A 17265-nucleotide genomic window follows, 5' to 3' on the forward strand; every position below is an offset into this window, starting at 1 on the left:
TGTCTATGTGTACCTATCTATAGACAAGCAGAGAATTATAGCTGGGGCTCTTCAGACAGCTTCCTTGTTGGCTTTTGGATTTTGTTTGTTATGTCGTTGTTTGTTGTATTGGAGGAGGGTCTCCTTTTCCCCTAAGAGGTCAGAAGGACCACAGGAAAGGGGATAATTCATGTTCCCAGCAATTTGCAGGCAGTGAATTTCACCAGCACAGTAACAGTAAAAGAAACCATTCCTGCTCCACAGAAGTGTGTTTTCTCCACCACTTTAGGGCAGTGTTTACAAAGAGCAGAAAACCGCATGGAGATACCAGAGCAAACACAGATTTTCTATCTCCAAAATCTGATCATTAAACTAAGAGTTGGACATAAAAATGTTATCAAAGTAGAAAATATTATTTCTGGAGTCTAATAAACTGCATCTCCAAAGTAACAAGGAAATCAAATACCTTTTTAAAAAGAGGAAAATGTCTTATTTGATGTCAAAACACAAATTTAAAAAAAAGCAAAACAGGATATTGTCAATGCAGAAAGCAATAGATGAAAGAGATAGGTAGGCGTGCCTACTAGAAACAGCCCTATCTTTAATCAAAAGCTAATAGGGAAGGGGGAATCATTTTATAAAGTGTTGGAAGAATCGTTCAAAGAAACAAACCAATTTTGAACCTTCCCTCCCACTGTACAAAAATTCTAACTAGATTTAGATAAGAGAAAACAAACATACCGAGAAAACAGTTAACATTTATTTAATCCTTGGTAAAGAGAAGATTGCATAACTATAAAACAAATAAAAGAAATTACAAAAAATTCAATAAATTATATTTAACTACCTGAAAACTCAAGCCTTTGATACACTATACAGTTAGATCATAAAGCAAGTAATAAACATGTTTTGGCTAAGCCTGGTGGTTTATTCTTGTTATTATAATTCTTTAAGGAGCTAAGAAAGGAGGATTGCAATATCAAAGCCTACCTGGTCACAGAGTGAGTTCAGGGCCAAAATGACACTACCCAGAATTAAATTTTAAAAAAGGAAGTATGGAGACTCAACTCAGTGGTAGAACGCTTGCCTAGCATATACAAGACCCTGGATTCAGTCCCTGGCCCTACCTCCAACTCCACCAAAACAAAGCATTTTTTATTTTTGATAAAGGACTAACATGCTACTTGTTAATTTGTTACTGATTCTTTGTGGATTTCACACCATGCACCCCAGCACTGGTGTGGGAGAATTGTCTGTATTCTGTCAATCATAATTTAAATAAATGTTGATTGGCCAGGCAGGAAGTATAGGCGGGAAAATCAGATAGGAAGTAGAGGTGGAGCAAAGAGAACGGGAGTATTCTGGGAAGCAGGAAGCTTCCTCCACCATTCCTGCCCAGACCACCAAAGCAGCAACATGTGAGCTGACAGCTGAAAAAGGTACCAAGCCATATGGCTAACATAGATCAGAATAATGGGTTAATATAAGCTATAAGAGTTAGCCAGAAGCCAGAGCTAAGGTCCAATCAGTTTATAATCTTATGGAGTCCTGTGTGTGATTTTATTTACAACTTGCCAGCTGTGGGGTACCGGACAGGACAGATACCCCAACAAACAAGCCGGCCTCTCTTGCTACACAGCACCCCATCCCATTTATCTCTCTGATCCCCCCTCCCAAAAAAAGAAAATCTAAAAGAAAAAAAATCTTGTCGTGGTTCTGGACCTGGTTCTTGGTTGGTCAACCCACCAGCTGTCCCTCATCCTCCCCTCCAGGCAAGCTCCCCATCACTGCCCCAGCTAGCTAACCCAACAAGCAGCAAGGGTACTTCCCACTTAATCTTCTATAAGGTTCAGTGTGGCTGGCTTTATGTTGAGGTCTTTGATCCATTTGGACTTGAGTTTTGTGCATGGCGATAGATATGGGTCTATTATCATTCTTCTACATGTTGATATCCAGTTATGCCAGCACCACTTGTTAAATATGCTTTCTTTTTTCCATTTGATTTTTTTATTTCTTTGTCAAAAATCAGATGTTGGAAGATGTGTGGGTTGATATCCAGGTCTTCTATTCAGTTCCATTGGTCCTCCTGTCTGTTCTTATGCCAATACCAGGCTGTTTTCAGTACTGTAGCTCTATAGTAGAGTTTGAAGTCAGGGATTGTGATGCCTCCAGAAGTTCTTTTATTGTAAGCCAACTAGCTCTTATAAGTTAAAAATATCCCTTATTTTTATTAATCTACGGTCTGCCATGTGACTTTTACCTCTATCCCATTTTATGTGTCCAATTTGTCCTGCATCTAACTGACTTCTTTGTCCTTTTTTCCCCTAGATTCCTCTGTGTCTTGAAATTCTGCCTAGTTATTGGCTGTTCAGCTTTTTATTAAGCCAGTCACAGTGACATATCTTTACACGGTGTAAAGGAATAGTCTGCAACATGTGACTCCAGTTCCGGGGGGTCTGACACCCTCTTCTGACCTTTATGGGCACTGGAGGCATGTAGTGTACAGATATGCATGCAGATAAGATGCCCATACACTTTAGATGGGTCAACATTATTATTAATGTATATATCGAGAGTTGATGAGAGTAACACTACTAGATAGACAGAATCGAGTGCCCAAAATCAACAATATGTACCAAGAAGGTTTCAAGGTTAGTGTCTTTAAATCTAGCTATTATCCTAGAAGTATTGATTTTTACTCTTCTATTAGTTTCGAATGGTTTATCCTAAGGAAATCTTTAAATATGGACAAAAGCAAGGTGTAGTAACCCATCCTGTGGGCCCAGTACTCAAGATTTTGAGTTTGAAGTCAGCTGGATTATGTAGCAAATTTAAAGTCAGGCTAAAATACAAAATTAGACTCCCTCACAAAATTAAATAAAATCAAAGTGCAAAAGGTGTTCATGCGATGTTTAAAATACTTTGAAAACTGAAAGCAGTGTGATAAGGCCAACCATGTTACATCTCAATGGAATATATCCCAGGCATTTCAGATTCTATTTATAAAATGTTTAGTATGTAAATGGTGCTACAGTGAAATGAGCAAAATCATCAAGGTTCTATAGCTATGACTATACAAAAGAAATCTAGGCTCAGGACTTGACTGGGATGAGAAGTATATTAACAGGTTATCCTTTAACAGAGATTCCTATGGGTGCTTGGCTATTCTTTCCCCCCCCCCAAGACAGGGTTTCTCTGTAGCTTTGGAAGCTGTCCTGGAACTAGCTCTTGTAGACCAGGCTGGCCTCGAACTCACAGAGATCCGCTCACCTCTGCCTCCCAAGTGCTGAAATTAAAGGCATGCACCACCACTGCCTGGCCCATTCTTTCCAGGTTTCTGGATCTAGAAAGTTCTCTGGAACTGGAGAGATAGCTCAGTCCGTGAAGTGCTTGTAGATTACAAGCCAAAGGACCTGGTTCGATCACCAGAACCCATGAAAAGGAAAAAAGTTGAAGGATAGTGTAGCTTACAATGCACAAGATTGGGGGATGGAAGCGGATGAACCCTGAGGTTCATTGACTAACCAGCCTTCTCGGTGAACCCTGAGTCACCGAGAGATCATATCTAAAGATATATTTTTTTAATCTTTAATTAAAAAAACAAGTTAGGGATAGGAAAAAAGGCTTCATGATTAACAGAGCTTATTGGTCTTCCAGACGACCTGGGTTTAATTCCCAGCTCCCACACTGAATGGCTCACAACCACCTGTAACTCCAGCTCCAGGGGATCTGATGCCCTCTTCTGGCCTTTATGAACAACTTCATACACATGAGTGGACACACACACACTCAAATACAAGATAGATAATTATTTAAAACAAAAAAACAAGGTAGACGGTTCCCAAGAAACAATACTTAAGGTTGTTGTCCTTTGAGCTCATGTGTATATGCACAAGTGTGTGTACATGCAAGTGCATGCAAACACAAAACACCCTTTGTTACAGAAAATGGCATAATGGAAAACATACTAAAAACTTAAGTGTCTGTGTGTGTGTATGCATGCACATCCATATCTGTGTCTTTTGTTCCATGCCCAGGTCTTTTGGAGTGTTGCTGTGGGAAATATTTTCTCTTGGGTATATGCCATATCCCAGCAAGAGCAACCAGGAAGTTCTGGAGTTTGTCACCAGTGGAGGACGGATGGACCCACCTAAGAACTGCCCCGGGCCTGTGTATGACCTTTGGGAACTTCCTACTAGAAACTGAGCACGGTCTTGTTTTTAAGTATTTCGATCCACATACGCTCTTTTAGTATTAAAGGGGAAGTGGTAGCCTTTTTTAAGATGTCCCCAAACACAGGGTGCCACAGACTTCAGTAAGATGGGTTGGTCTTCCAGCCCTTCAAACACAATAATGTCACCCCAGAAAGGTGTCCATTGCCAGGCTGGAGGCTGTGGACTCATTAGCTCTCCACTTCAGAATCGCCCCTCGAAATGTGCATCACAGACACAAGGGGTCAGCCCAGCACTGCAATGGCCCTTAAATAGTGTGTGTGTATGGTTTGTTTTTGTTGTTGATGATGTTTTGGTTTTTTTCTTTTTCTGCCCCTTGTGGTATCCCTTCACCTCTTTTCCAAAAGCAAGATGGGGAATAAAAATACCCCATTCTAAACATGACTTCAGGAAAGTGGGATTTGATGTAAACAACTGAGCATCTTTCACGAGACTTACATTTAGGCGTGATTCCCTCTCCCACCAGCAGGGGCAGAATAGGTCAACCATGTGAACCTTGATGGTTTCCCATCCTTAAAGCTTTGGCTAAAATTGAGAAAAGAGCTGGGAGCGACAAAGCCTTCCCCGGGTGCTTCTTCTATTAACGTGCTTGTTCTTTCAGCTACCGGATAATGACTCAGTGCTGGCAGCATCAACCTGAAGACAGACCCAACTTTGCCATCATTTTAGAGAGGATTGAGTACTGCACCCAGGTAAATGGTTTCCTCCCCTTGTCCAGACTTTAATCTCCATTGGAACATTTTCTGTGATTCGATATTTTATATTTATAATCTTCTAAGATTGGTGATCGTGAGATTCGATATTTGTGATCTCTGAAATGGTGTGATTGACATCCCACTTTGCCCATGTTCTACAATAGACACTGGAACGTCTATGATCTTCACTACCACGTGTTAGTTACAGCACCAGACAGACTATGTTCACTTCAAAAGCATTAGCTAATGCTCTAGATAGTTAATGGGCTTTCGTTGTCATCTTCTAACAATTAAAGTATAATTACATCATTTTCCTTTCCTCAACCTCTCCAACCACCCCCACCCAGCTTCTTTACTGCCTCTCAAATTCATGACCTCTTTTTCTTTGATTGTTATTGTTACATATATGTACATATAAATATAATCTCTTGAGTCCATTTTGTGTTAGTTATATATATGTGATTTCAGGGTCAACCACTTGATATCAAATAACAAATTAGAGGACTCCACTCTGGGGAGCCATCATTATTGACCACAGTTCTTTGTCTAGGCTTGGGGCCCCTGAGATTTCCCCTTTCCACGTTAGGTGTCTGTTGATGTCCGGGTTTTGTTTAGGCAGCCATCTTTGTTGTAGCACCATGGGTAGCTAGATAGTTAGTGATCTATCCAGTGGAGCTGGGTTTTCAAAGGAGAATGAAAGATCTCAAGACTTCCAATCAGGCTAGACAAATAATCACATTAAGTAGATAGATAGTAACTCAATAATTGCTAAAGCAATCAGGAGAAACATTCAAACCATCCATCAGGAGCACTTGCATGGGTTATACCACACAAGCTGCTTTTCCAGGTCTTTTTATGTTGTTCTCATGGAGGGTTCATTTTACCCCATTTTACAGAGGAGGGGACTGGGCTTGGAGAAGCTGTCCAAGCCACAAGAATGCCTAGCAGTCCTGGGTACTCTGTAGATCCCTTTCCTACTTCCTCCCATCTTGACTGAAGTGTGAGTGTTCACTTTCATCTTTAGCATGTACCTCCCACTCACCATCACGTGGGATAGTCGTGGGGGGGGGGAGATGCTCTCCTCCCTCACTCCGGCACAGACTTGCCAGCAGCGACCCTGTTCCCCAGTCCATCTCCCTATCAGGATGTCACCAGCTACCCCTCAGGACTTCACATCAGTTTCTGCTTTTCTCTCTACTATGTCCAATCTTTCCCTCCCTCCAGACTTCGATCTTTATCAGGGTTCGAAATTTAATCAGCATATCCTCCCTATATCTCAACACCCTCGCCCTTCGACTTCTACTTATGTTCTCCCTCCTCCCCATCCCCAACCCCCTCCATCTGTACCCCCTCCATCTCCTTGGCATCTCCCAAACATGGGCCCTTCCCAACTTCGAGTCTTCTTTTGGTTGTTGCTCATCTTTGTTGCGTGCCCGTCGGATAACCCATTAAGTCCAGTTAGTGCTACCCATGTGTGTCAGTTAGGGTCACTATTGCTATGATGAGACACTGTGACCAAAAGCAATCTGGGGAGGAAAGGACTTATTTGCCTTACACTTCCATACCATAGCCCATTACTGAATGAAGTTCGGGCAGGAACCTGGAGGCAAAAACTGATGCAGAGGCCATGGAGGGGTGCTGCTTCCTGGCTTGCTTCCAATGGCTTGCTCAGCCTGCTTTCTTATAGAACCCAGGACCACCAGCCCAGGGATGGCCCCACCCACAACGAGCTGGGCCCTCCCCCATCAATCCCTAATTTAAGAAAAAGCTCTACTGGCTTGCCTTTGGCCCAATCTTATGGAAACTTTTCTCAATTGAGTTTCCCTGCTCTCAGATGACTCTAACTTGCGTTGATTGACATAAAAACCAGTCCACACACCGTATTTACATGGGGATGGGCTCATCTGCTGGAGCGTGGAAAACCTACAGGTGGCCACATCACTGAGATGTTTTAGAAAAGTCAAACAATGAGCCACCATGTCTCTAAATTCTCTCGACTGGGACCAGGGACTGACAGCTTCTCCAGACTTCAGCAGCTGTCTAGTTAGCTATACTATCTCAACCCTCTCAGGGCTTTTGCTGTAAAGGTGAGGTGCCTCCTTCATCAAGATGGGCTTCAGTGACCATGTTATCTTGGGGCTGTTTCAGGGAACCTTGCTTAATAACAATTTATTATGTTGTAACAGGAATAGGATGCACTCATAAACATATATACACATTCATACCTTTCTTTTGGGGGTGTTTTCTCCAAGATACATTTGCAAAAGCAGGTGACTCTACAGCTGCATATTTTAATGACTGTGAGAGCCAGAAACAGGCAAGAAATTTGATGGCTTTTGTTTTTGTCTGTTGTTTTGGTTTTTCGAGATAGAGTTTCTCTGTGTAACAGCCCTAGCTGTCCTGGAACTAGCTCTTGTAGACCAGGCTGGTCTCAAACTCAAAGAGATCGGCCTGCCTCTACCTCCCGAGTGCTGGGGTTAAAGGTGTGCGCCACCACCGCCCAGCTATGAAATGACTTTCTAAAAGATGCCTGATGCTGTTTTCTTAAACCCTTTACTGACAGATGCCAGACCTGTGTGCTCTTCTGTAAAACTTAAGTAAAGGAGGTTTTCCCTCCACTTTCATATACTATTACTGAACTAAATTTCCCCCAAGTTTCCGCCCACAAATTTTCCTTAAACCCTTGGCAACTGTGTCTGCTTTCCTGTTGCAGTCCATGACGACAGCGATAGTCTAGCACCAAGCTGCTTTCGTGAATGGCTTTTCCTCATCACGGTTGAGACTTTGCTCCACTCCACAAAAGCCCCATCACGTCTGAATGGGCAAATGAGTCTCTACAGCAGGACAGCAGCACATGCAATATCATACAACACGAAGTCACCACCACCAGGGGCCGATCACCCAAATATGAGGGAAACTCCAGGTGCTTGGGGAGAGAGCAAAGGACACCCTTTGGAAGCCAAGCATGGCATCCTTCTCTGCCACCCCCCCCCCCACAGCAAAACAGAAGCCACACGACCTTTGGTCTTTCAAGTTGCAAGACTGTTATTGGAAATAGACCATAATATTGTTAAAACAACGTTAAAAACAAAACCAACAAACAAAACTCAGGGACCTCAACTAGTTAAGGTTTTTACTTGCCAGAACCAAATAACTTAAGTTTGATCCCCAGGACCCACGTAGTGGAAGACAGAGAACCTGCTCCATAGGGCTGTCCTTGACTTCCATACACACATCAAGGCACATGAATGTCCGAAGGCATCTACATACACACAATAAATTAAAACCTAATAAAGGTTTTAAAATCTGTAAAAAAAAAAAAAAAATGCCCCAGGGCTTCTGCTGCATGGCTTCTATTCCACTGTCCCGGGGTGGGTGCCTACCAGCACCCCATAAGCACCTGGTACCCTCTCTCTTACAGTGGTTTCTTCCAACGCTTTCAAGAACAGTGATATCAGCCATTGCTTAGGCCTACGGGTTAATGTTTTAACATTACACCACGAGCAAAAGGATCTTGGGAAGGAGAGGTTCACTTCATCTTAACACTTGACAGTCCATAGTCATGGGTAGCCGGGGCAGGAGATCAAGGCAGGAACTAAAGGCGAGACCATGGCAGAAGACTGTTCATTGGCTTGCTTATTTTAAGACGACCCTGAACCTCCTGCCAGGGGTGACACTGCCCACAGTGGACCAGGCCCTCCCACATCAGTCATTAATAACCCACAGACATGGCCACAGGCCCATCTGATGGAGGCAATAACTCAGTTAAGGATACTACCTCCCAGGCGACCCTAGTTTGTGTCAAGTTGACAAAAATGTCTCATCTGTAAACAGGCGTTACTCTCTCTCTGAGATCTCTGAGATTCGACATCTCCGTGATTCCATTTTCAGCCATCCTTTCCCCTTCCTTCCCACAGGATCCGGATGTCATCAACACAGCTCTGCCCATAGAATATGGCCCAGTGGTGGAGGAGGAGGAGAAAGTACCCATGAGGCCCAAAGACCCCGAGGGGATGCCTCCTCTGCTGGTGTCCCCCCAGCCCGCGAAGCACGAGGAGGCGCCCGCCGCCCCCCAGCCCGCAGCCATAGCGGCGCCAGGTCCCTTGGTGAAGAAGCCCCCGGGGGCGGCCACGGGAGCAGGAGCGGGTGCGGGTGCGGGCCGGGTGCCCCGAGGGGCAGCCGATCGGGGCCACGTAAACATGGCGTTCTCTCAGTCCAACCCTCCCCCGGAGCTGCACAAGAGCACGGGCTCCAGAAACAAGCCCACCAGCCTGTGGAACCCCACCTACGGCTCGTGGTTCACGGAGAAGCCAGCCAAAAAGACCCATCCCCCACCGGGCGCCGAGCCACAGGCGCGGGCAGGAGCGGCAGAGGGTGGCTGGACCGGGCCCGGCGCGGGGCCCCGCAGACCCGGGGCTGCGCTGCTGCTTGAGCCATCGGCGCTGAGCGCCACCATGAAGGAGGTGCCGCTGTTCAGACTGCGCCACTTCCCGTGCGGGAACGTCAACTACGGCTATCAGCAGCAGGGTCTCCCCTTGGAAGCCACCGCTGCCCCCGGGGACACCGTTCTGAAAAGCAAGAATAAGGTCACCCAGCCAGGGCCCTGAGCCCCACGCCACACTAGTTTCTCCCCTTGGAGGAGCCGGAGCCCTCCCGGAGAGAGACGGACTGAACGCTCCACCACAAACCAGAGACCAAATATCACTTTCATTTTGTGCCAACTTGTTTTGAAGTGCCACATTTAAAAAATAATAATAATAAGGAAAACTTGTATTTTCAAGATGCGTTAGAAAGGTTTTTGAGCATGGGTTCATCTATCCTTTCGAACGAAGAAAATGCCATTTTTAAAAAAGCGATCAGTACAAGGCCCGGATTGGTTGCGTCAAGTTTCCATGCATGGTCCGCTGTACAGTCCCCTAAGGCTTCTTTCCGAATTTGTGTGCTCTCTGCTTCCGTGTAGTCAGGACTAGCTGCTTCCGTGTCTCATAGGGGGAGTTGTAGATGTTTCCTTGCCTGGTGGACATGAGCCATCGGAGGGGCGAGGGGACAGAAATGAAGAAATTAATTGCAATGACTTAGCATGGGAAGAGAAGTTATTTACTTGGAAAAGAAAACTCATAAGCTGACATCGCTGCGGGTGGTGGTTAGAGGCTGTTAATTGTCCTATCTCATTGCCTATTGTAAAAAAAAAAAAACAGTCGTGAATAGTTCGTAGTATAGTGAAAACGTGTATATATATATTCATCTAAGCGAAATGCATACATCTCAAGTGCTTTGCGTAGAATGAAACACCAGTAGAGATCCAGCGATTCAAACGCCCTGTTAACATACCTCATGCCTTAAGAAATTCTTCCTACTAAAAGTTAAAATACCGAGTGTGAGGTTTCCTACTGGATTTAAAACTCAAGATTGAAATTCTTATATTTCAGACTTTCCATTAATTCAGATCTGATCACCTTAAAAAAAACATAAGTAGCAGTGATGCCTAGAAAGATACCCAGCTGTGGGCGTGCATGTCAGTACATGGGAGGCCCAGACCTTCCCATAGCAGAGTTCCTCCCCTTGGGGACTCACTGGGCCATTCCAGGGGCTTAGACCCTGGCCCATCCTTCCCCAGTTCCCCCGAGCTTTCTCTCCCTTAGCCATGAGATCCTGGGGTGCTGGGAACACAGATGTGATCACATATTCACAGCATAATTTATATAGATCTCAGATGCAGATCACAGCAAAGCATTTCTCCTCCAGGTGGCAGTGAGGAAGGAATTACGTGTTGCTTGGACAGTTGAGGTTGTTGAGGTTGATGCTGTGTTTCGTGGGCGTTTCTGAACCTGGTTTTCACAGATGAAGTTTATTTCTATGAAATGGAATCGGGAACCCATTAAATTTTATACACATGCTTATGCAATGCCGAGTTTACCTGTATGTTTTCATTCCCCTTTCCTCCGCTTCTGTTTACTCACGTCCGGTTCGCTGCGAAGCATCTCGTTGGGGAAAATGGTTTTGTTACTTGCTAGGTACAAAGCATTCCCAAACATAGGGACTGGAAGTGTGTATGCGTGTGCGTGTGCACATGTGTGTGGGTGTGTGTGTGTCTGTGCACACATGCACAACTTTCTTCCACCTCCACTTCATCTACTTCAAAAGTGCCATTTCTGAGTGTAGGAGATCCATTGAGTTCTATGCCAATTCCAGACAACTTTTCCGTTCCCTTAAGGCAGTTGCCTGGCCCTCAAATTGGTTCTGAACATCTAAGGAGTCACTGGTAAGTCCAGAGACTACTTTCCCATAACCCCCGAGCAATTCCCATCTGATGTCCCTGAAGCTGGAAGACCTGTGCAATTGTATGGGTAACAGTTCTGAAAATGCTATCGGTAAAGTTCCGGTCTGTGCCAGCCTTGGCTCAAGTTTTGATGCAAAAATAGCCACACAATCAAAAAGCCTTGTTTCAGCTCACAAACCACTCCAAGAGGTTCCAGAATCTCCCTTTGAGAAACACTGTCCTGAAGGTTGATGCCAGAGGAGCTGTCAGTAACTGGGAAAACAGCACAGGTTTCTGACTGTAAAGTCACTAAACAACTGAGCAGGCAGTGTGCCCCGTGGCTAAAGAGCTAACCCTGTTATTAATGGGGGGTGGGGAATCTTGGCCCTTTCCTCTCTACAAACCTCCAGATTCAGGTTGTGCCTTACTACTGCTGATACGGATTTGTTGCTTCTCTCTAATTGTCTTTATTGGTATCGATGTTCATGTAAATGCCGGTCAAATCTTCAAGCCTGTGTACATGGATAAGTCAATAAACAACTCCACCCTGAACTACGGTAACATTAAGATGTTTCATTGAAGTTGGTGTAAACCCTAGGTGCCATGAATCTGGATTAGTGTCCGCTAAATATTCTGCCAGCCATATGGTTATGGCAATTTATACAGATACTGGACATTAATACATTCATTAACCATGATAGCAAGTTCCACATAGAAAGTGAACAGGTCCAATTACGGTTTGCAGGAGCCATGCTAATTAAACCATAAGCTAGTATAATTATTTGTATCCCATGTCTGTGAAGAAGGAATCAAAAAGATCATGGCTGTTCCACTGTGGAACAGGCAATTTGTAAGGAATACCCAGTTTGTCAATATGTGACACCTCTAAATTATAGCCAATCAGAAGAGCTGGGACAACCTTTCTCTAAAGTACATTCTGTTTCGCAGACAGGACCAGACTCTCTTGCCCACAGTGGTGTCTGAGTCCTGGCCATCTGGAGATAAATCAACCTGTGGCACCTCCAGGCACAAAGAGATAACACTGCCCCTGCACCGCTACCCCTGGGGAAGAAGATAAACTGTGACGTCACAAGCAACACTCTTGCCCTGAGAGGCTCTGGGGCTGGTTGTGCTACCCATACCTGGGGGAGGGGGGTCTCGGCTCTCCCATTGGTAGCATAGTTTCCCTTTATTTGCCACTTGTTTAACGACAGTCACGAAAGCACCATCCTGACCAGTTCCTTTTTGGCTCAAAAGAAGACTGTAGAGACTCTAAAGTCCCAAATATTAAAGATAAGCACCACAGAGAAGAAGCCATTTCATCAATTTAAGGCAATCTTTGGAAACAGTCATTTCCATATATTTTGTGAACCCTAAGACAGTAAAGTACCATATAATTGCAGAACAATTTTATTATTTTAAAACGTGGGGCTTTTCCATCCAGATCCACAGGGTGCACCTGTAAGCAATTCTAACAGCTGGGCTATTTTGATAGGTTTTCTCCAGTAATATAGCAGGATTAAAAACCTTCCTGGGCTCCACAGTCCGAAAACAACATGAATGTAAATCCAGGCTGCTCCACATCCACGCTTTCCAAGACAAGATTCCTGAAGCCCTGTGAGGCGCTGTCAATCTGTCTTTAGCTACCGACTTTTTTTAATGAGTCCCTAGAGAACCCACAATCTGACTTAAGTACATCACAGCAGCAGATGGTTGCCATGCTGTGCACACACAGACACACGCCAGTGTTCCTGAATCCCTTGACATGATGCCCTGAAATCAAACAGGATGCCTGAGAAACGACAGGAAGGTTGTTATTAAGAATCTATTTTCACTGGGTACCCTGAAGCAGGTAAATTTAATTTCTACTGCATCCTTGAATACACACTCGAGCTAAGCCGGAAACACTTGGAAAGTCAGACAGGAACAGAGTGACTACGTAAATTGGTGGGGCAGGATGAAAAGTCCCGTGAAATAGGACAGAAAACCAAAGCCACCATGCTCTCTCACACATGTGAAACACGTGCACCGCCCCACCTGGCGACCGCGGTGCTGCCACACTAGGCTCAGAAAACAACAACCAAAGCCTGTTCTCAGCTCCTTTCCAATCCACTTCTTGCAGCCCTTGTGAGACACTCCTGCATCTCCACCAGTCTTCAGAGGCCTAAGGCTTCCTGCAAACACTCACCCACAGGGGCCTCTCATGCAGCGCTCCTCTGCCAGCTGGGGCCAGATAAAAGGCGGATGCTTATTAAAACTCACTTCATTCTGAGCAACCACACTGTCAGGTCTCCCTAGGATATTTACACCATAAGGAAGCCATTTGCCAACAGAGCTGAAGGTCAAGCCGATGGAACTTCAGATGATTCTGGCGTTTGGGATGGTTTTAGTACTCATTCATTGCTTTGCCAACGGTGAGCAGTCTGGGCAGGAGTTTGGGGGCTGTGTTAGATGGCAATCACCCACCGGGGAGACTCAGGGGATGGACTGGAATTTTCTTTTAAAAATTAAGGAGTCCAGACATGATGACACAAACCTGTAATCCCAGCTCTCAGGAGCCTGAGATGGAGGACTGAGAGTTCAAGGCCAGCCTGAACTACACAGGAAGACCATCTCAAAGAAGGAGCGGGGAGCCCATGTGAGAAAAAAATGAGGAGTTCAGTCTCAAGGGATCCTTTCAACTCTGAATTGTGTGATCCACGAGACTTCAGCTTGGTCAGGTAAACCCTAACGGTCAGCCCATAATCTGCAGAGCATAGCCGTGTATCCTTTACCCTAATAACTCACTTAGTGCCAAAGATAATGAATTCAGGGCTCAATCCCAGTGAGACAAATTAATTAAATATAACCTTCACAGAGAAGCAGACCAGAAAGGTCAGGGATCCATTCATGTTTCCCCTTCCTAGTCAAAATCATAAAGCCATTAGCAAAATGAAGTTGGTCCGTGGCCTCCTGCAAGCCACCGTCAAAGGACTATCAGCCATGTCTGATGGCCACCGTGCCTTCAGCATCACGCCACTTGAAGCTGGACATCTGTGCAGCCACAGCCTGATGTCTGAAAGGAAACTCCTGAAGCATCTCTCTCGAAGCTGGAATGGTGATGAGATGCCTGGCACATGGGCTATGGTCATTCTGCTTAGGAGCCAAAGTCCAGAATGGACAGTTGTTTTGATAGGGAGGAGTCTGGATTCCGACATCCTCAAGTGCTGCTCCAGTGCGGTGAGGACAGGGAATTCCTCGAGGAGTCTTTCTTCCTAATTACCATAGAACAGGAGAGCCCCTCCTCTCAGATTTATAGTTTGCCTTTGGGTAACAAATGCTAAAAGCCTGTTGACAATGACGTTCCTTTATGGCATATCTGGAAATAGAAACTCCAAAGGACAGTCAACTCAACATCACACAAAAGTAGAAAGATAAAGACTGTAGGCAATTTTCCTACAGTTTAGTATACCTGCTACTTTGTTCTTAAAAAAAGAATCAAAATCCATTTCACTTTATTTTCAAAGTATTATTTATGCAGTATTCCAAAGACCTCAGAAGTCGTCATTTGACACGCAGAAATTCTTTTCCCTCGTTGTACATGCCGATAAGCAGCTGGCGATGGCGATAAAAGAAATGAAGCCGAACACGACAAGGGATTTTCCCTGTCACAACATGGGACACGAAGTGAGATCACAAGACTCTCAGGCAAGCTCTTAATTCCCTAACCTCCATTCCCTTCGAGAAAGAGAGAAGAGCGGGGAGGGGTGACGACTCCAGCATTTTTACCACCCTCAATCCGAGACTGGCAACAACTATGAAAGCTCTCTCTAAAATCTCAAGGGGTGTCTCCCCATAGAAGAGGACAGCAATGCTTGTCCATCACCACCTTCACTTGGACCATCGAAAACAGCCAAGGTCATTGACACCGTTGACCGGGTTTTAAGATCGTCCTCTGCAGGGACACTGGCAAGCGGATAAGAACGGCTTGAAGCCGTGCGTATAATTTTAACATGATTCAGCTTCATGTCAGTCTGATTTGATTTGTTATGTGAAAAATAATAATTAGCTCAGTCTTCAGTGAGGCAAGTGCTTCTGGGCGAAGCTTCAAAGAGTCCTGTGAGGCTAGACAGACAGGGTTTGACTTCTGTCAGACTGACACAGAAGGGGACAAACCCCTAAGGTTGAGAAATACCTCAAGTTCAAATTTAGAGAGTCTCTATTTGATCTCATTGATCTGGTTGAGACAACTGATAACTCACCCAATCTTGAGATCAAACTTGTCCTGACAAGTGCATCAGGATATATGTAGTGTGTAATTATCTACACTGTAAGATATTAATATATGGGACTGCTCTACAGCTGTCCTTAAGTCAGATTTGTGAGCATTTCTTCAATACTGGCGATGGCTAAGAACAGATGATAAATAATAGCCCCAAACACTCAGAATATCAAACACACTTCCAGACCCTCCACGGTGCACCATGACCACACGCTTTCTTATTGGAAAGGTACGGTGAGGTAGGTGATGGGACTCACTGCTGATTTATCATTATGAAAATTCAACTCATGGAAGATAGTGGAAAAGGGAAAGGGGAAAAACCTCCACCCCTTGGTGCTTCCCCCGAGGGAGAGCTATAAAGCAGAAAGTTTCATTCCCATCAAACATAATGAAACCACATTAATAGCAGAAACACAAGCCCATCTTCTTTAATCTCCCTAGATGCGCTTCTCTCCCTCTGGTATAAAGCATGCACAAAAATCTGAATAGAAAAAAAAAACTTTTTTTTTTTTGCCTAGGTAAAGGCATCATATCATACCGTAATGAAATCTTAGCACATCCTATAAGCATAGTTTGGCCGACCCAATCATGAGCCTCATTAGAAATGAGCTTCTTACACTGTAAACGAGGACGTGCATATCAAAGGGCCTTAACTAAAAACAGGTGGCAGTAGAAGCTTTATTAACAGTGTACTTGTATTACAAGTGAATCAAAGGGCATAATTTTTAAAAAAACTTTCCTACTGACTTGCAATGTTACAATATGCATTGTATGTCTGTGTCAATGATTTAGGTAACAAATATCCATCCAAAAGTTAAAATTATTCAATAACATTCCTCACTTAAAATGATTGTTACGTTTCTAGCCATTTGGTCAATGAAATTTAAGCACTATTAGCACAAATTCTAAACACCTCAAGCTAAGCTCTCAGAGGAAACTATTTAACACGAGACACCAACACTGTGCACACTTCCATGCGGTACAGTTAGCTCTCCCTCCATTAGAACCAGAGTACCACGGTCCAAAGGCTGGTCATGCCAGAGGGGGAGCTATCTCAGCATCCCTACCTGTCTTCTTCCCTCCCTTCTCTCTGCCACTTGGCATCTTTCCGTCTCTCCCTTCTCAGTCCTCCAGGGTGTGGTGGTTTGAATGAGAATGCCACCCTTGGAGTCACACGTTTGAACACTCGGCCCCCAGATGGTGGCATGGTCTGGGGAGGTTGAGGAAGTCCCACCTAGTTAGAAGTGTCACTGGCTTTGAGAGCTGAAGGTCTCACCCTACTGCCAGTTTGCTCTCTCTGCTTCAAGCTTGCTGCTGAAATGGGGCTTCTCCTTTCCTGTTCCTGACTGCATGCTTCCCCACCACCACGACGGTGACCGACTTCCGTCCTTCTGTCAACTGCCTTGGTCATGGTATGTTACCATAGTAACAGAAGAGTATCTCAGACCCGGGGCAGAGCTGGGATGCTGCAAATGAACCTTTCTTGTCCTCTTCCCTCGTCTAGCTAGTAGAATGAACCTGCCCATGACCTAATCACTCAGTGTCACCTCCCTGACATAGGTATCTAAGCCATCAGTGCCTTCAGTGTCTCTGTCTGTTCACGGGGCACTGCTGAGCAGCGGACAGGTGCCGAGGAATGGCCTAGGCGTGAGGATAAAGTGATGAGCAGAGCAACCAAACTCCAGCCCTCCACCTAGTGCAGGAGATGAGACACAAGCAGATTGTTGGTCACAGCTTTGGGAGAGCAATGAACCAACATGGGGTGTGAGACGTGTAGGGAGCATGACAGGTGTGGGTGTGAGAAGTGAGGGGCGAGGGGGCATGGCGGCACGAGGCACT

The 17265-nt window shown here is 44.9% G+C and overlaps 2 protein-coding genes across 2 annotated transcripts in view; one reads left to right on the forward strand and one right to left on the reverse strand.

The window, feature by feature from the left end:
* Nucleotides 1–11732, forward strand: part of Alk (ALK receptor tyrosine kinase) — a 721983-nt gene extending 710251 nt beyond the window's left edge. The window contains exons 27-29 of the mRNA XM_048431162.3: nt 4017–4151; nt 4813–4903; nt 8824–11732. Coding sequence (XP_048287119.3) covers nt 4017–4151; nt 4813–4903; nt 8824–9513 — 916 coding nt within the window. The 3' untranslated portion in view covers nt 9514–11732. The remainder of the gene's footprint in view (nt 1–4016; nt 4152–4812; nt 4904–8823) is intronic.
* Nucleotides 9608–17265, reverse strand: part of Clip4 (CAP-Gly domain containing linker protein family member 4) — an 85254-nt gene continuing 77596 nt past the window's right edge. Inside the window, exon 17 of the mRNA XM_087907373.1 lies at nt 9608–9919. Within this exon, the coding sequence (XP_087763499.1) occupies nt 9823–9919 (97 nt within the window). The 3' untranslated portion in view covers nt 9608–9822. The remainder of the gene's footprint in view (nt 9920–17265) is intronic.

Source organism: Myodes glareolus, chromosome 6, assembly GCF_982192425.1.
Source record: "Myodes glareolus chromosome 6, mMyoGla1.1, whole genome shotgun sequence".
Classification (NCBI taxonomy): domain Eukaryota; kingdom Metazoa; phylum Chordata; class Mammalia; order Rodentia; family Cricetidae; genus Myodes; species Myodes glareolus.